The sequence below is a fragment of the Xiphophorus hellerii genome, chromosome 16 (genome assembly GCF_003331165.1).
Source record: "Xiphophorus hellerii strain 12219 chromosome 16, Xiphophorus_hellerii-4.1, whole genome shotgun sequence".
Lineage (NCBI taxonomy): Eukaryota > Metazoa > Chordata > Actinopteri > Cyprinodontiformes > Poeciliidae > Xiphophorus > Xiphophorus hellerii.
The window spans coordinates 9,372,639-9,392,701 of record NC_045687.1 but is presented as its reverse complement, the minus strand read 5'-3'; the positions used below and the strand labels follow the sequence as shown (position 1 = coordinate 9,392,701).

The 20,063-nt window shown below is 41.5% G+C and overlaps 1 protein-coding gene across 4 annotated transcripts; it reads right to left on the bottom strand.

Annotated features, from left to right (window-relative positions):
* Window positions 1-2,175: 2,175 nt before the first annotated feature.
* Window positions 2,176-19,826, bottom strand: s1pr2 (sphingosine-1-phosphate receptor 2). Of its 4 annotated transcripts, XM_032587325.1 has the most exons (3): window positions 19,344-19,826; window positions 12,340-12,526; window positions 2,176-5,254 (listed from the first exon to the last, which is right to left on the bottom strand). In XM_032587325.1, exon 3 carries the CDS (start codon window positions 5,115-5,117, stop codon window positions 4,002-4,004), a length of 1,116 nt encoding a protein of 371 aa, XP_032443216.1. In that variant the 5' UTR covers window positions 5,118-5,254; window positions 12,340-12,526; window positions 19,344-19,826; the 3' UTR covers window positions 2,176-4,001. The 4 variants fall into 4 exon arrangements, with proteins under 4 accessions (XP_032443216.1, XP_032443217.1, XP_032443219.1 ...); XM_032587326.1 differs by lacking the exon at window positions 12,340-12,526; XM_032587328.1 differs by lacking the exons at window positions 12,340-12,526; window positions 19,344-19,826 and adding an exon at window positions 5,617-12,282.
* Window positions 19,827-20,063: the final 237 nt, after the last annotated feature.

Below are 20,063 nucleotides of genomic sequence, written 5' to 3'. Positions count from 1 at the left end.
GAGATGACTTCAGACCTTTATTTATCAGGTCTGCACTGAATAGCTGAGATGTTTTGTGCAGGAAGACACCAACGTCTGATCAGCTTACAGTTTTTCTGTAATGTATGATTCAGATCCTACCTAGATTATGTTAGCTATTTGTCATACAGTCTGAATAAAAAAAAAGAAAGTTCCCTGATAAATGAGACCAATATAAGTAGCATTAAAACGTTTAATATCTAATATATAAATCTATCATGTAACCTCTACAACTCAATTCAAAACAAACTGGAATCTTCTGGGTGTGACATAAGTAAACAAATGGTGTGTTTATATAAATGTGAATGACTCTAAACTTTGACCTTGAGTCACTTTCAAAACTTAAAGAGATTTTGCGGTTTTGCTTTATAGCCCTCTTCATATCAGCTAACAGATTGTTAATATGATTCAGGCCTTTTCTCTGGTTGAGCCGTCATAGAAGTGTGATATTCTTCTTTTAAGGTCTTTATTCTGTTGCTGACTGTGGTTCATGGGGTAGGGATTCGTTTTGTAACCAGTAGGTTTCCGGTTCAACCCCCCAGTCTGTTTGTCCCTGGTGTTGTGCCCTTAGACAACTCACCCACCTTGCCCTGGTGGCAACCTCGCTTCTGGGCAGCAGTGGCTACAGTGGCTTACCGCCATAAGGGTGTGAATAACCCTATTCACAAAGCTTGAAGTCATTGAACTTGACAAAAAAACTGCTAATGCAGGTAACTTACCATTTGCTGCCATTCCTGTTTATCATCAGCTTTTTAGTGTCCTTCACTGATTGGTACTTGAAACTGTTCATAATATGTCTGTTCCATGGAAATAAACGGTGCCTTAAAGTATGATGCTACAACCGCGATGCCTCACTGTGTTAAATGTGTTTTAACACATGTTGTCCAACAGGCTTTTGGGATACTTCAATGTGTTTTTTCTAAATTGCTAAAATGCTTTTTTGCACAGGGACTCTCCACATTACTCTATATCCTTGATAACAGCTCCTTTAATGTTGCTATAGACCTCCTACTAACTTCCTTCTGGTCTTTTAATCAATTTTGCAGTGATGTCCAGTTCTTGGTCATGTCCATGTTGAGCATTTTTCTTACCACTTCATGATGACAGTATTCCATTATTTATCTAATGCCTCGGGAATTAATTGTATGTCATTTTTTAATTTAGCAAATTGGAAGCTCTCCACAGAGAATTAAAAGATATTTGATGTGACAGAAGTGTTGCTTTCGTAAATGAGTAGCTATTTTCTTGTTTTGTCACAAGATGGCATCATGTAACCACTATCCAAAGAAAGTCATTCTTCTGTCAGATCAACAACTAGAACATTTTAAATATGAACACAAATATTATATACTGTCTTCATGCAATTGAATGGAAAATATTTAAGACGGAAATGTGCAGTGTGTTTTTATTGCTGGACACAAACAGGGAAATCTTACTCTTGGTGCTATTTTGTCTTAGGAGATTATTTCCTAAATAACCCCAAAGAACACTAAGCACAGAAATAACTAACAGAGGTTTTATGTGAAAGAAGGATTTGCATTTTTTTTAATTAAAACCTAACCTACAGGTTTCCAAATCTGGTCTAATATCTGTTAAGGCACTAAGACTTGGCAAGCGGCCCAGTAGCACAGCCTCCTGGGATTGATTCAGCCAATGTTCCCACCCAGGAATTCTGGATGTCTGAAGGGAAACAGGCCGAACTCTCCCAAGGCCACTATAAGTCAGTCTCTCCCTTCACCCCAAAACTTCCCCCACGCCCCCAAAAAAAGCCTCCAGGGGGCTTTATGCTGTGCTTCTCTCAGACAAACTATCTCAAAAACAGACAGCTTTCTTCGCCACACCCCACTTCATCATCCCCGCTCTCTGCCCAGTTTCCCATCATTGCCCAGTCTTGCTTTAGCCTTTAAGCTACTGAATAATTTTATTAGGTAAGAAAGCCGTGATTAATGCCCACGCAGCATTTGCACGCACGATTCCAGGCTTTCAAGTTGAAGCTAGCGCTCCTCTGACCTTGTCAGAGCATGTTTGGATTTAATACTGCATTTTAAATACTTTGCAGATCTAGGCACAACAACAGAACATCTCTGGGCCTGCAGAAAGGCCCCAGCTGCCTCTGAATTTCTTCAAAGCCTGAAATGAAACTCGAGCACGTAGAAGTTGTTTCAGTATGTCATTTATTTTATAAAACTGGAATGCATTTAACAAAAGGTTTATGTACCTCCATTAGTGTTTAGGATTGTACCAATTTAACACAGGCAGCGTGCCACAGAACACACAAAGCTATTGCACACAAGACATTTCATACCACACAGAAAATCTTACATACTGTACAAAGATACAACATAATTACACATTGTTATTTATAATATTTATCATACAAAAACATTGACATACACTGAAATCATACAGATTAAAACACTGTTCCATCCAAAAGGGGTAAAAAGGGGGAATTTAAACATCACTGAAGCTGCCAAAGTGCTTTTCATCATTTCTACTTGGCTGTATAAATGCAAATGTTACTCTTAAAAAAAAATACTAACGGAGAGGAAAAATTTTCAATGTCTGTCTACAGGAAGGTTAGTGTAACCCTGAACAACAGGAAATGGACAGTTGAAAACAGGACTTCCTAGATCTGGAGGAAGTTTCATGTTTTATGTCAGAGAATGAAGAAGCATTTCTCCCAGGAGGACAGATCCCTCCTGTGCGTTTGAAACCGGATCTTCTCCCATCATACAGACGCGGTGAGAAGTCGGATGGGGTCTTTGGAAAGACGAGTGGTGTTTACGCTTTTAGTTGCACAAAGCATATGGCCAGCAAGATAAACCGGGATGTTCACAATTAATTTCTTGTTCTTGGTGCAAGAAGAGTTCACAGTGAGGGTGACCTACCCTGTTCATCCCACTCTCTGCTAATCAGTGACTTGGCATTTCAAAATCCTGATCAATAATACTGTCTAGAACGGAGCGCGCGCTCCGACACTTCATTCATACATTCAGCCTTTTTTCTCTCAGAGGAAGGCACAAGCAGAAGATGGCACACGGCTGCTACATGGCTATAACACTGTCAGGGCAAAAATCAGTCTGAGAGCCATTAACAAGTGAAATTCATCAGCGCCAAATAACCTAATGTGCTTTCTGGTTTGGCCTTCCTCAGTGGAAACAATTAGGATTTAGAAGACAACTGCAAAAAGCAAGAGAGACACAGTTTACGAGGGAACATGGGAGAAGAGGTGTTAGTGGTGGAAGCTGGAGTATATAACAAAAACATTACACTTACAAATGCCTTACAATTTCATCATGCACTAAATAAAGCAGATTATGTACTTTTGTTGTGGTTATTCAATTTGGTTAAGCAAGGTTATATAGGGAATATTTAGTTGTTGTTTTTGCTAAAAAAATCACTCAGTGTGGTCTGGGTTACGTGGAGTGCTCATTGTTGCAAATTTCTTCCTCTTTTATAGAAAGCTGTGGTGGATTTCTACCTGTCTCTATCAAGATGAGTGAGGCAGTCGAAGGTTACACAGGTCCATCTGCATGCTAACAGACAAAAGTGCAACTTTTGCAAGCTTTGCATTAACACAGCTCAATCTAGCTAGGATGTTCTGCATGTTCTGTTGCTAATTTTGGTTTTTGACACATTTGCAAGTTTAAAGACAAAAAAAAAAATAAAAATGAAAATGGTTTGCTCCATATCCACTGATAAATGTACCTAGCTACAAAGCTTTTTTCACATTTCTCAACTTTTTTTTCATATATTGAATTGGTAGCCTCTAATAATGTTTTAACACCTGTTTCACAGCTGAACATTGAACAAGTCACACAGTTTTATGTGAAAAGCACTCTGCGTCATGTAATGTGTCCCAACAGACAGCTGGATCCCAACCGGTCCAGAAGTCTAGTCCCAGCACATGCTGGCTTCTCTGCTAACATCTGCCCACCTCATCATCACATCTCTCTGTTTCGTGCACACACAAAGCCCTTAAGTCAGACACAGGTGGTACACGTTTGCATGATGGGTGTGGTCTGGTGTTCGAATTTGTTGGTGCAATGTTCCAGAGAGCTGGAGCTCTTCAGCTGGACCAGGCAGCGTTCGGACGGCCGGCCGCTCTGCAGCACACCCCAGCAGCACAGCACACGCATGAACTCCCTCCTCATGTCTTTGCTGCGCAGCACGTAGATCAATGGATTAAGCGCAGAGTTCAGAATGGCGAATCCAAAAACCATTTCTGCATCTTTGAGCACAGGGCAGTCCTGGATGTTGCAGAACGAATCCAGGAGCAGCACGGTAAAAACTGGCAGCCAGCACATGATGAAGACACCCAGCACAATTGTGACTGTTTTCAAAAGCGAATATGCTTGGGAATTAGTTGCTTCCTGGTGGCTGGACCGAACGATCAAATAGATCTTCACATAAAGGATGACAATGGAGAGCAGTATGAGGGTAAAAATGGAGACAACAAATAGTATGTATCTCTTAGAATAGAGCGGCAGCACAACTGAGCACTCAGAGAGGTTGTTGATGCAGTTCCATCCCAAGATGGGAAGCCCTCCGAGCAGAATCGAGGTGACCCAACAGGTTCCTATCAACAGAAACATGCGACACGTTTTGGTTGAGCCGTACACTTTGACTTTGGTGATCGCAATAAAGCGCTCTATAGCTATCGCCAACAAGCTGAAGACAGAAGCAGCCAGGGCGATGAAGGCTGTGCCTTCTCTGATGAACCACTGCACAGGGTAGAGTTGTAAGGTCATTGACCCTGACAGGAATATATTGGCTATGTAGGCAGAGCCAGCCAGCAAGTCAGAGAACGCCAGGTTGCCAATGAAGAAGAACATGGCTGAGTGGAACTTCTTGTTGCGGAAGACAGAAAGTAAGACCAAAAGATTCTCGAGGATGATGATGATGCAGAGGACCACGAGGACAACTTTGAAGTCCGGGAGCTGTTTTTTTTTATCATATTCTTCCTTTGTTTTATTCACGGTCCAGTTCTTAGCACAGGCATAGTAGTATATTATTAGATCCTTTTCATAGTACTGCTGGTACTTGCTCAACATGGTGACACTGTGGCAGAACCCAGTGGCTTTGCAGCAAAGATTCATTCAAACTGTGGAGTTGAGCAGAGTCTCAAGGGAATCAATTACTGCCTTTTTGGAAAGGACAGTAAAACAGCTGTGCGAGGGAGGAGAGTGGGGCTGCTTGTCCTACAGTCACGTCTCAGGAGCCGTATGTGGGTCACCTGTAGATGCACAGAAAGAGAGAACGCAGGAGTTAGTGTCAATGGAAATAAAAACAGGTATAAAAACAAACACAGAGTAAGCAAACAGAAAGTTAAAGTTTAATGTAATAGTATCCAGGTAACGTGTAGATTATTTTGAACTGTGAAAAATAGATGTTGAAAGACTAAGACCAAAGTCAAACATTTTCTAGCAAACAACGACGAGGTCTACAATAAAAGAAGTTTGCATTTTGTCTTCCCAGACGATCAAAAAAGACAAAGTGCACGTTGCACACGGAAACTCTGCTCACACTTTGCATGCCGTCACAGCAATATACTCCCAAGGTAAATTCAAATCCTCTCCAACGGAATAAGTCATTTACTTTGACTTTTAACGGTGAACCTGCACAAGCAGACGTCATTCTCCAGGTGAAAGAATCCTCTGTGAGCGCTGAGACAAAGGGCCGCTCTCGCAGTCTGAAGGGGACATTCCTCTGACCCTGTCCGAGCACTCGACTGTCAACACACCGCATTGTTGTGCGGAGTGAGCCATTCCACTCCAGTGAGCTACCTCTTGAAACTTCAGCATAGCATGTGGCTCAGCTCGCACTCCTCGCCCTGACCTGCCCAACCACCCACCTCCCCATCCACCTCCAGCCAGCTGAGAAAAGCCAGCAACAAATCAAACAGATACCTGTCAGGAAGAAGCGGGGGCTTCTCCGACTTCCACAGAAAAAGCTTGTTAAGACTTGAATGTGTTTTGCAGTATTACTTCCACTTTTGCATATTACTGGTGCAAAATAAATAAAGAAAAAAAATTAGCTCGGGGCACTATTATGCCATGTTAAATTTTTTTGCCAAATGAAGCGTGTAAATCAATTTAACTTAATCTGAGTTGAATTATGCTTCTGAAGACAAAAAGACCTCTCCAACCACTGTCATGGTTTCCCATTAGTCTTTTATAGGAGCGGCTTCCTCAAAATGTAAGAAAATAAAAAAATTAAACAGATGGACGCTTCACGACTGAGCACAAAGAGGAATTGGAGGCTCTGGAAATCTAATTAGAGGTGAAGCTGGTCTCTTAAACCTGTCAAAAGTAACACGATCCCTCTACAGACCAGCTCTCAGGGTAATTTAAGACTGATGATTCCTTCCACTGCCTGCTTTTGTTCTCCTGGACGGCTGCAGCTATTTTTTTTTCTAAATAAATGGATGGAAACTACGCCTGGACCGCCTCACTCTTCTGCTGGGCTTAGAGTCAGAACCTGGGAGGGTGGGAGATAAAGACAGAACGGGACAAAGGCAGACGGGGATCAGGCATGTGGAACGGCATCTGGACACAAAGGCAAGAATCTGAGACGCCGCTGTGACGTACACATGCACAGAGAAAAACCAACTCAGTGCAAACCTGTACAAAAGTAGAAAAATATTCTTCCCCACACAAAGTTAATAGTGACACCCTGATATTACTTAGGTGAAATATTTCCCTGCTTACAGGTAGGCTAAGCAAACAGCTGCTTCTGGCTGCCAGCTAGATCTAGAACAGTACTTCCTCAAGAAAGAACAACGAACAATAGGCGCCTTCAGCGTGTACAGCAGCAGCCTTCTGTCTTCATAACGGAGCAGCACACATACATTTGGCTGCCGACACTGTATCATAACAGGAATATATTAGAGGTCGAGCACTCTGTTATCGAACTGCCATCTCAGGAGGCCTGTCTTCTCCTCATCCTTTTTAGCTCCATTTATAGACATAAATGCAAGACTGGAGCTTAGGCACATGTGCCTACTGCAGCAGGGTAATTACATTAGGTTGCATTATTGGAGGATAATGATTTTATTCATGCTGCATCTCCACAGATCTCTGTCTGCTAAGAAAGCCACAGGGTGTTCTTTGTTTCATCTTGGTCTGGTTTTTGCAGGACAAGCTGTGTCTGTCCATCTGCTGTGTGTGGACAACTCAAGGTCCTCTTGTCACTGTGGAGTCTTTGCTGTCTTTCAGTAAGGGATTTGGCTGCAGGTAGAGAAACCTGACAGGCTGGTTTGCGTACAGCACTGTTTTGTATTTGACCCAGCCCTTCTACCTGCCATGTGCCATATGAAGGATTTCCCTTGGTGATTGGTCAACCACACTACAGACTCCCTGCAATGTAAACCAACCCCCATCCACGCCCCACTCCTTCCCATAAGCCTTTGTTAAAATTGTACCCCACGTTCGACTCAGACACCAGCGTCACACTTCCAGACAAAACTTGTCAAAACTCCTTTCATGCTGTTCCTGACAAGCAGAGAACAGAAAGAACTTAAAGAAAGTTAGCTTTAGTGGTTCAGCGAAGCAGTCCAAGTAAGACAAGAGTTGTTTTTTTTAGTCACAAAGACGCTTTTACTTTTTTGTCCCACACTTTCAGATTTTCAGATACATTTCAGTAGCATACAGATATTAGCTGAGAAAGTAATACAAGCAGTTTTCAAAGTGTGATTTAATTTAATCATAGAAAAAAAAGCTATCCGAACCAATATATGTGACAGAAATCACTGTCCTCTTATCCTAACAACTGGGTGTGCCAGCCTTGGCAGCCGCAACTGCCATCCGACAATTGCAATTATTGCCAATAAGTCTTAGAAATGAAGAACTTTGGCCCCCTCTTCTTGCAGCACTGTCTTAAGCAAACTTAACGGTCCTCAAGCACAAACAAAAGGTGTAATATCATGCCACTGAACCTCACTGGGATTAAACATGTTTGTCATTTTGTGTGTTTCTTAGCTATTCGGAGGTGGACTTAATTGTGTGCCTTGAATCACTGATCTGCAGCAAAACCTATGTGTGTTTTGGGCCTAAGAACATAGACAGACATTCTCCTTCAGGATTTTTCTGAAAGTGAGCAGTATTCATTGATCCAGTTAAATCAGCAAAGTAGTCCCCAGATTACCACCATCATGTTTAACTCTTGGTCTGATGTTCTTTTATCAGTTTCTGCTTGATATAAGGGGACGCACACCTTCCAATCTTTTCTTTTGTTGCAATCAACAGAACATCTTCCAGAAAGACCTGGAGATGACCAAGATGTGTGTTAAAAAATGCGAGACGTGTTAGTTTTGTTTGCTTTGTAAATCTCACAGATAAAATTTTTGCCAAGTCTCTTCTTTATTGTTGAATCATAAATATTTAACTTAACCGGGGCTTTGAGAACTTCTGCAGGAGTTGGCTTTTGGATGTTGACAGACTGACGACTTTTAGGAAGGCTCCACATTTTCTCCACATTTGCAGATGATACTTTTTAAAGATATTTTACCCTACTTCGTGTCACCAGACAAGTTTTATTTAAGTGATCCTTTAAGTCAAAAGGTCAAGCAGCAATTAGCCCTGGGTGTGACTAGTGAAGCTGGACTTTTGTGCTTCATGACAGTTTATTCATGATTAAACATGAGGTGCCAAAGGGGGTTTCTTATTCACACCGGGTCAGAGTTGTTTGTTTGCATTGCCTTTTTCATCTACTCATATTATAAATATGCAAATAAATATTTACTCATGGAGTCATTGAATGCTATCAGAATTCAATTAGGTGATCCTAAATATGTAAGTGACAAAATAAATAAAAGTTTTACTTAGCAGTCTATATAATTAAACTGTATATTGCAACACTAGTGTTACACTTCAGAGATGCAAAGTATGAAGAGGTAGGACGTACAAGTTTATAGTAGTACAGGGATTTTAAGTCCAACATTATTTATGTAAAAAGCAGAGCATCACTGGTGTGTCCTGCATTGTAGTACAGCTGAAGATATCGTTGGGCTACAAAATTCAAAATCCTGCCTGAATTTAACAGTAAGGCCCACAGAAGTTTTGTAGGAGGTAAGAAAAAGAAACATCCTGAGAGCAAAGATTTTAATCAAGTGACAAAAGTAAAAGGAAGTCAAAGAAGAGACAGGATATCCTTTTCAAAAACACAAAAACATAAAGTCAAGACTACATTTCACATGTGAGAAAAGATTCAAGAGATGCTCATGTGCACATTCTTATGAACTCAGGCCATCGAATGGTTTGTGTTGTCGCAGCTCTGCCCACATTTCAACACCACATATCACAGCTGCGCTTGGCTGGATTTCGCACATAAGGTAAATTAAAAAAAACAAAAAAAACATGCTAAAGATGAAGCAAAAGGTTTGCGCTTGAAAGCTGACTCTTGCTGCCTGATAATCCTATCAGGAGACAGGCCTCCCTCCATCAACATGGGACTGAAGACTGCACAAAAGCCCTCTGGTGCTTTCCAGAAACACCCGATAAGCCCCAATTAGCAGACTGCCAGCTTTCTAAAATACGAAGCAACACCACATCATTACATCGCCTGCAAGCTGTGGCGCCGCACTTCAACCTCACTCCACTTTCTCCTGGTGTAAAAGCTCTTGGATCAATTAGGCTCCTCACCTTCGAGACGGCATTCCCATCTCACGATCTGCAGCAACCGTCTTAGATAAGACACAAAAAGCTGAAATTTAGACAGTTTGTATTTGCATCTTATCTTGTTTGCATTCAAATATTTTCACGGGTTGTTTAGTCAGATGAGTCACAAATGCCAGTGCTGCAGTTCAGCAGTTTGTGGTCTGAAACGTAAACGTAACGTATCTTGTCCCATCTGCCCTTCATCCTCCCTGCATACAAGCCACTGTAGTAATAACAAACACAACCAATCCAGCTTCTGGTGCTTCTGTAAAGGATGTGTGTTTAGACTTTAAAAGGAATGTTTTTTTTATGCTAGGATTATTATAAAAGGATATTAATTACGGTTGGAGCCTATTTAGCTTCAGTGGTTTAATGACTTCCTTTGCTAAGAGACATCTGCTTGACAGACACTTAATCAACCTTTTGTTTAATAAACAGATATTAAATAATCCACAATGATCGCAGAGAACCATACTACTACTACTACAACTACTGCGATCAGTTTTTTCCTTCTCAGTTTCACAGCTTTTAATAAAAAGGTTCATCTTATCTGTAAAAGAACACAGGTAAGATTGCTTATTCTTGTGCAAGTACAAGAATAAGCAACCTACATCTTTCTTCTTCCTTCACTTTTTTATTTACTACATTCCTCTACTGAGCCTTAAACCTTTTAGTGTTTCTTTGACATGGTTTAATAAATTACAACCAAGAATTAAACCAAATATGTACAATTTAATCCAGATATTTGCATATTCTGGATAAAAAGACACAAAACATTTTTCCCTTAATGTCTGACATTGACTCCTGTTTTAGATGTTTAGATCAAATTTGCTAAAAGTGCCAAAATGATACAACAGTAATACATACTGGTTTTTTTTTTGTTTTTTTATAAAAGCACCTATGCAAAATATTGCTGCCACCTTACTTTACAGTTGAGATGAAAGTACTCAGGATTACACACGTCTCTCTTTTCACTCCAAATGTATTGCTGATCATTATACTCAAACAGTTTCATTTAAGCTATCACACAAAAGGACGGGTCCCAAAGATAAACATCTTTTACCCTATGTGAATTTGTGAACTTCAATATTTTTCTGATGCCTTTGGACTAACGGCCTCTTGCTCTCTGAGTGGCCATTCAGCTTAAAGAACTCGTTTCACTGTGGATACTGACACTGTATCACTAGTTTCAGCCAATACCTTCACAAGATCTTTTGCTTTTCTTCTGGGGTTGAGATGCACATTTTACACCAAAACATTTTTAAAACAGAGAACAGGTCTCTTTTCCTGAGTGATACACAGACCGGACCGAGACCAAACCTATGGTCCGGTTGTTTGGTCCGCACCAGATTTTGCTTGAGTGTGATCTCAAATGCACAAAAGGTCCAGATTAATGGGAGTAATTAACTCTGGTTTGTTTAAAGCGAACCGAATGTTATGCTTAAAAGCAAACATAATTGCTTAAATAAATGACCGAGGCTCTTTTATTGTTTTACTTAAGCACCAAGCAGAGAAGCAGAAATACACCTGTTTCTACCACTATGTTGAATTTCCTTTATATTTTTCCATGACGACATATAAGGAAACAGGTGTGACTTAATTTAAGTTAAATGTTGCGAATTAACCTCTCAGAAGATAAAAAAAACTCCCCAGCTTTCTCGTTATTTTAAAGAAGCATCATAGTCTTAGCGTATGTAAATTCATAAATGTGAAAAGTGATAAAACAAAATCACATTATTCTGGCATCTATAAATACAGAAATTCTGCCAACCTGAGAAAGGCAGTAAAAAGATTTTATTTTATACAATGTATGCAAATACCTGACTTTCATTTTAAATTTCAGGGCACACAGAGTGAGGCAGGAAAAGTCTCCCGAAAGGAAAATTCAATGTAATATGTACAGTAGTCACAAAGTTACCCCAGTCAAGTGTTGACATGTCTATCTCTCTCTCTCTCTCACACACACACAAGAAGGAAACACAGCTATTCCCACCACAAAGTTTCACCACAACTCCCACAACGTTTCAGAAGAAGTTCCTTAAGTGATACGTGCATGCGTGATTTGTCTCTGCCCACACTTCTGATTCACAAACGGTGTCATGATGATGTTTGCGTTCCCATCTCCACCTCAGAGAGGTCAGCCCTCCTGTGCGGCGCTCAGAAGACCCCCAGAGGCAGGCTTTTGTATTTTTATCGAGCTGAACTATGGAGTCATAATGTGCAACCAGAAAACACAGTGGCCATATACGATGCCTGCAGCAACTCTCTGCTGTGTTATCAATCACTGGACCCCAAGCCTCCATCTGTGTGCGACAACTTTTTTACATAAGCACAGTCAAACTATTGATTGTTCACCAGAATTTATTCATTTTTCCAGCCTGCCTCCAACTGCTGTTGGGAGGAGGTGGATTTGGGTCGCTGCTGCCGTGACATGACTGAACTTTAATCTGGCACTTCAAATGACTCTGGCGCCACACAGCTGGGGGAATATGTCACCTATACAATCAGCAAAAGCAAGCAGTAGAGTCAGAATCTATAAGTTTCTTTGTTTTGGTGTTACACTGCAGTACAGCTGTAGCAAAACAGGAATGATCATAATGCACCTCTGTTGTTGAATTAAAGTCAAGCAGAAGTTATCACTAGAGTAGAGTAAATGTCGCCTTACCCACAGTAGAAATGCCTTCAAGTCCTAGTTGCAAAACTATTGCAACATGTTTGTATCTCTAGATGTCATCAAAAGAAGGGTTGAAAGCTTTTGTCAGCAGCAGAGCTCTGAGTGTGACCTCTGGTCCACTCATCTGGACACCTTCTCAGCGTTTACCGATCTACTTCAGAAGTCGAGACAATAAGATCTGGAAAGACAGAGACAGGGAGTCTCACACATTTTAGCAGTGATTTCCTGTGCAATGCATGTATGCAAAAGAAGCAAGAGGATAAGAGGGTAGGAAGTAATTTTTTTTAAAGGTCACAAGAGACAAGCCAAAAGTGAAGGAGAAGTGTAATATAGAAGAAGGCTCTGCGTGTTCAAAGGAGTAAAATATGAGATGGGTTTTTGCAACATCTCACCATTTTGTCTTTACAGAGAAACCTCAATTCAGAGAGCAGCTAATTCACAACATACACACACAATAAAGAAGAGGCTGTCCCTCACCAGACAAGCCCACACCTAAAACACATCCCTATTTTTAAATAGAGAAGTATGCTTTTCAAAACTGTATCAATATCATAGATGCATCAGGGCTTTTTGGACAAGAGTGAAGCTCTTCCTCTTTTTGTGCGAAATTTAACTGTTCCCTGCTGTGTATTTTACTTTTTGTTTGTGCCAAATGTTTAATTTTAGCCACACACGCCTTGCCTTCCTCTCTCTGTTATTGTCCTCTTCCATGTACATTCAAGCTTCACAAACGCAGAATATAATCTACAAGACATTGGGGCAGTGTGTGTCCCCAATACGTGGGGTTTCATCATATAATTAGGGATTACCCTTTCGCTCGTCAAACTCTTGACAGTTTGAGCACAACCGCTTCTGAGGCATCCAATCTGTCAGTCTGGAGTAAAAACATCTATATATATTATTGCTTTTTTTTTTATTATTCTCACTTTCACTTGTTTATTTAATTTTTTTCTGTTGCTCTACGTGCAATGCTATCCCTCCTGATTGGCAATGCTTTACTTATTGCAACTTGCGACAGCGAGAGGACATAAAAACAAAGAGCTGTGTAAAGAAGGGCATCATATAGCCTCATGAACCATAACCCCTCCTTTCCTAGTCTGTTCACTCTTCCCAGATGGGAAATTAGTACAGTCACCCTTAGACCATTTCTGTCAACTTCAGGCTGCTCTCCAAATCATTCATGTTCTTAAATTGCTCTCATTTGCATAGTTCTACTTAATGCTGAACCCTGATTTCCAAAGCCACATCATCTCTAGCCCAACACCCCCTCTTTGCTGCGTAAATTTTGAACTTGCCTCAGAGATCAAAAGACGGGGGCCACAGAGAAGTGATTAAATGCACATTAAGACAGATTTATTTAGCACACATTTGAAAGAGACATGTTCTTAAAGCCCTTTTATAGAAGTCGTCATTACAGCCCTCACTGGGCCGTCAGTTCTCAGTTCAGGAGCTTTGAATCATGAAACAATATTTTCCAACCCTACTCAAATGTGCATGTGCGGTACGTTCAGAAAAACGGTGATATTGTTGTTCACTTGTGCATTTCCTTTACAGACAGGATGTGATCTCAGGTGTTTAGCTGTCCTTGGGTTTTCACCACATGCCTTAGTTAGCTACGCAGAATTTTTGTTTGCATCTGGGACATAGGTAGACCTTACATAAGAAGTGCTGATGCGAGTTAGTTAGTGTTGCGTGTTTGAAAGGGGGCTAGTGTTAACCACACTCTAAAGGTTGGGACTCCAGTGTGTCAGACGTGCAAAAGATCAGTTCGCATCCACTTTGCACAGTTCCGTTATGGGCAGATCGGTTGCAGACAAAGATGGTAGGTCAGAAGTACGTGAAGCTCAGCGGCATGTGTGGGGACTGAATCGTGCTTGATCTGAGCTTCACTCACCCTGAACCTCTCACACCTTTCAGTATTATTCTCTTTATATTTGGATCTCTCCTAATGAAAGGTTTTCAAGTTCCTTGGGCGTCTTTTGTTTCGGCTCTCTGCTCATTTTCTACTGTGTAGATAGACCTTGAGCTCCACCCATTCTCAAGTTCTCTTGCTCTGTTGGGAAAGCTGTAAGAGGCCTGATTATTTGTTGCATTGCGAGCTATGACAACATACATTGAAGAGTGTGTATTTTGCAAGTCCTTAGGGTTGTTCATTAAACTGATTTTGCACTGATTAACAGGCCTGTAAACAACCCAGGAATAGAAAAACATCATAAATAATATTGGAGTGCAATCTGATGGAAAATTATACAATTCCACAAAGGCTAGCACAAGAAGTCACAGTGCATCCCTGAATGCATTTACTTCAAGGCCAACAGAATTAATCTTACTTGATGGAGCCCTCAGTCTTTCCTTTTCATTGGCTGTTATATGAAACACATTTTTAGACTCCTCTGGCAAACACAGATCCATTAAACAAAATCCTGTTTTAGTGGGAAAAAAACACAGTTGCCTGGAGAGGGAACATTGTAATATCCACACACTCTACAGTTGTTACCCAGAACTTTAGGGTTTGTTTTCTGTTTTCTTTATAGAAGGGAATTCATTTACCTAACCAAAGAAAACTGGTTCTGTAAAAATTAGGTATACAGAATATACTCAAAAAATAAGAATCAAGTTACCTGTCCATAAAGTTTTTGCAAGTATTATTTTGTTAACTTTTGGCTTGTTGCGGGATTTTTAGCAATCTGGGTAAAGGACAGGTTTTTACAAACAAAATATGTGACAACTTAGGTTCCTTCTTGTTAGCAAAAAGGCTGCACTTTGGTTTTATATCACAATTTGGATAATTTCCAGTACGTTTCAATAAAGAAAAAAAAATTCTACATAATTGTTTGCGATGCAAACCTTCTGTACAAATACTATTACTATTATTAAGGCCTAGTACACAAGTAAAGAAAATCCTCCATAGTTTGAAAGTTTGTTGACAGTCAAAACTGAAAGCTCATTTCAACATTCCTGCTGTTTGTGTCTGAGCTGAGCAAATATTTCATCCACATTTTAGATCTATAAATAAGTTATAGCCTTTTTTCCTATGGCTGCTTGACCCTTTTGAGGGAAAATGAAAGTACAGCAATGCAAGAAGGCAAAAATGCAAAAAAAATAATAATAAATCAAGCATTGACAATAACAACAGGAGGTCAATGGTAGCTCAAGGTGGGCCCCAGATTAATTTCTACATAGAGCCTCTCGCAACCTTGAATTTGCTTAATATATATGGTGTAGCTTTTCTAAGAAAGTCAAAGGCAATTCACTTACTCTAAACTGCCAGACATGGCTCATTTAAAGTGGAAGTGGTTGAGCCATTGTCAGTTACACAAACTGGCTGCATTTCCACTGAAGTTGTCTTTTCTAAGAGAACTGTCTGGCCTCTTGTTTTGACCCTCTTTGTGGGTGGCTGTTGGCAAATCTCCTTCCAAAGACCCAAGGCTTTACTCATAACAGCTATAACCAAAAAAAACATGTCATTACTTTAGCGCAATTTTGCAGTCTGTTAGATATTAGGAAATTTAATGACCAGAGGAGCTTACGGGGGATGAGAGACAACACAAAATCTTAAGTTCCAGATAAAGTAAACGGATTTAGCAGACTGAGTAGCTGTAGAGAAAGACTGAACATCCGAGAAGACTGTTTCCAACATATTTTGGGGTCTCTGGAGGGTGGGATTTTGGAGTAATCCTGTTGAGTTCTGCAGCTGTACAAACAAGTTGACTGCACAACAAATACGTCCAACGGCGAAACAAAGATGTCAGAAGGAACAACATCATCTAAATGCGTACCTGGTCCGCAAAGCATCACTTAAGAGTGAACTCTGAGAATGACCAAAAAAGAAAAAAATCAAGAAACCACGACATGACCACGCTGATTATGCCTGCTGCCAGAGCAGATGAGTTGTTCCCATCTAAGTCATAAATCACAGCACAACCCAAACCGTGGTTGCAAAGTGCTACTGATCCCATCCAAAGCCACATCACAAACCAGAAACCCTGCTTTCAGTGTACATGTCATTGTCCCTGCTGGAGGTATAATGTTCTTGTGTGCATCTAACTCTTGAGCAACGTCCCACAAGGAGAACTGCTACTCAGATCAGCCCATTTCTGTCCTTTCGTCCAACTGGCAGGTTTTTGGGATTGAGGCTCGATCCAAGTCTGAAATGTGAGGAGGAGGGAAGTGTTATCCACATGCAAGAAAGCAGTAGGAAATCCTGGCATGCTGCTACAAGCATCAGTGCCTGGCCATGGGGGGTCTTATGGTTTATCCAAGTGCTTTAAGTGGAAAAGGAATGTAACAGGACACTTTTACACTAACGAGTTCCTTTACTGGAAAAAGAATACCTTCATAGTAGCCAAAGGTCATCCTCCCCCATCAAATATCAGTTTATGTAACTGTTTATGTAATAATCAGTTCAACCTTTACATCCAAGAAAGTTTGTCTTAAAAAGGAAAGACAGATAAGGCCAGCGAGTGTCCATCTGTATTATTCTACCTCCAAAGAAGACTGAGCACCTCCTCCTCTCAGTTCTGTTTATGAAATGAGAAAAAAAGAAAAAACAAAGTCAGGGCCATATTTATAGCCCTGATTGGGGGCACTCCTCACTGCTTGCTGTGAGTCAGAAGCTGCGTGTTGCTGTCAGCTGTGTGTTGTGACTTGCACTTCAGTAACTAGTGAACAGAAGGCGTTTTTTTTTTTTTTTTTATGCCACACCCAAGGAAAGTGTTTTTCTTCTGAAGGGAGAACCAGTTAGAACTCAACACACAGAACCCAGATGGCCATCCAAAATCCCTATTAATATCACTGCTCAAACCTCTCAAATAGCTATGAACATGTGCATCGACTGCTGGTGTTTTCTGTGGTTTCTGTTCTGTCTGAATGCAGAGACTTTTGAAGTGGCTTGACGCAGGTTTTATTTAATCAGGTAAAAAGAAAGGTCAGCTCTGGCACGTGGCTCCATGCAGTCGTCTTTCAGAGTCAAGGCTCATATGAGCCGACTCTATAAAATGGTGACAGAAGACAACAAAAGAAAAGTCAGGCTACCAAAAGAAAAGCTTTCTCGTTGCTTCCTATAAATGGACCACTCCCAGGCCGGGGCTGAAATGTGAGCGTCCTTCAGGGATGGACGCCACCCACCCAAAATCCATCCTGCCTTCAACCCCCTTGTGAACTGGTTCAATTAAAAAAAAAATCCCACAATTCTAAGTTCCCACCACTCAAATACCATTAATTTATTTATCCATGCATGCACTTGCAAATGTATTTATTGATTCAACTCATCTATTTGTCTTAATTTCTCATGCACCCCTTAGCTGTTCCCCCGAGAGAGCTCAAATTACAGCAGTCATCTTCTAGAGGAATACAGAGCCATGGAGCAGAGTGAGCTGGGCCAACAACACATAGATCCTGAACTCTGAGGTGATGACCTGCTGATGTGACTCAATAACCCAGCCCTGCAGAGCTCAAGTTGAGTGATTCATGTCCTCAACAGGCTGCCATGAGGTGAGAAGTTGTGGTCAAAGTCTTGAAGCTATTCACAGCACCTTCCAGAGACGGTCCAGGGATGGTGCGGGGCGAGTGTTGAAAAACCCGACAGCAGTCAGGTTTGGTGGGTTGGCGGGTGCTTTACTGGCCCAGTGAGCCATGTGATCGCATGACGCAATATTGACGGACATGTGGCCGCGTCCATTTGCCCTGTCTCCAACCGATCATGTCCATAGGTGGTCATGCATGCCCGAAACAAAGACAGCAGCCCTCGCTCAGTTGCAGCATCATTCAGTCTGCTGACAGTCCTTTCAGCACTCTTATCCAAACTCTGCTGAAGGAGCTTCCTCTTCTCCCCTTACTCTTGATGTTATCACACTGATGCTTGCTTGAATTAAACAAGCTTTTCAGGGCCCCCGCCTGCTAGACTTGTTTTGCTTTTTTTGTCCCATTGCTGCAGCTGAGAGTTTAGACAGTGCGTTCACAAGCCCAGGCAGATTCAGGCAGCTTGTTAATGAGCTCCACGCAGTGCAGAGTGAACCAGGTCGAGCACAGGACTAGAGGTTGAAGGATGTGGGCTTTTTATCAGGACAATAAACACTAGTTCCTCTGCCTTATCATCTTATCACACCGTGACTTAAGGAATCTCCCAGGACGCCTTCTGGAGCGCTGACACCTATGCATCCTTCATTGGCACATCGATCTTTAAAGGAAGACTTCAACTTGACCAAAAATACAACTTTACATGATGAAATGTCTGCATAAAGAACTTGTGCAACGTTCATTTCTGCTGACAAACTGTGTCCTGTTAAGTCACTGCTTGCAAGAGTCTCTGAGCTGCAGCTCAAACCCCATGAGATTAACTCCTACAGACAGGGATAATGGGAGCTTTTGTCTTATTAATACATCCTTTCAATACAATGCTCTCTTTAGAGTGACGGATGAACAAGCCTGAACAGCATCGGAGTGTAGGGTCAGAGAGTGGAGGGCGGGGAGGAGGGGGCGCAGCAGGCTGCGCTACGGCTCCAAGGAGCTGTGAGTCTGCGAGGGCCCCTAAACAACTCCACAGCAAATGATGCAGCAGGCATGGGATGGACCTGTGAGTTGATATTTATCACTGCAAAGTGCTTTCACTGAAAAGCAGAACGTTTAACAAGCACAGCTGTCACGTGAGATCCACAGCAGGGTTTGGAGCTGAAGCGTCAAGAGGCGCCGCTTATTGTGGGCGATCATGCTGTCATGAGTTCGTCACTGGAACATTTCTAGAGTTCGTCGTAAATTCAGATGTTCGGTTGATAATTACACGTGTTTTGACTCACGGAAGCAATGCAAATCAGGGGAGAGTACACGGTGGATGGGGTTCCGAACATGAAACATTTCTGTGAACTGCGACGTCCCCAAGAATCGATTCGATTTATCACGTAGGATGCATACGGGAAGCGCGGAACCTTTTGTTCGCGTGTCCCAGCACATGCTTTCACAATAAACATATACATTTTTTAGAAGAGCGAATAACTTACCCCATGAGAAAGAGAGTATGGAGATACAGGGGGGAAAAAACTGCGTCCAAATGTCCCCACACGTGTTCCAAAAGAAATGTAAAGGAAACAACCTAAAAAAGTGAAAACGCTGCGCTGTTTTCCTCCGCTCTGGGGTCGGGAACCAACGGTGACAATCAAAACTTTAGTGGACGACTAGACGGAATGTCTTGTCTAGTCTGTGGTAACTAAATCCATACCGGTCTGTGTTGTACCACAGAAGCAAAGTTCAGCCGACAGAGCGATGATACCTAAAAAAAAAAAAAACGGGAACTGATGCGAGCCAGACGCATAACTCAGAGACCGAGAAGAGGGAAAATAGAAAAAAAAAAATCACACTTTGTCTTTTGTCCTTCCTAATCCAGCAGTCCGTCTGATTGTCCTGCTGCTCGCTGGGAACAACAGCTCTACGGGGCTGAAGAGCTTCTGGGAGGCACACACACAATAGACTGCGCACTCGCACACCAACACACACCCACACTATAGAGAAACGGTGTGGGGTGTGTGGAAACGTCATAAGCCGCGATTCACCGTTTGAGTAAAGTAACGGCGCAGTTTGGCGGATAGGAATTAATGTGGAAAATAAACCTATTTCTGGAGATTTTTTTGACCACTTTGTAGCATACTGAATGAAATCCAGATGTTCCACCTCCTCACTTCTTTTTTCTTCTCAAACTGTGGCACAAGTACAGCTGCTGGTGC

Excerpts from the sequence above, each read along its gene's own strand:
- s1pr2 (XM_032587325.1), bottom strand. The coding sequence starts at position 5,117 with ATGAATCTTTGCTGCAAAGCCACTGGGTTCTGCCACAGTGTCACCATG.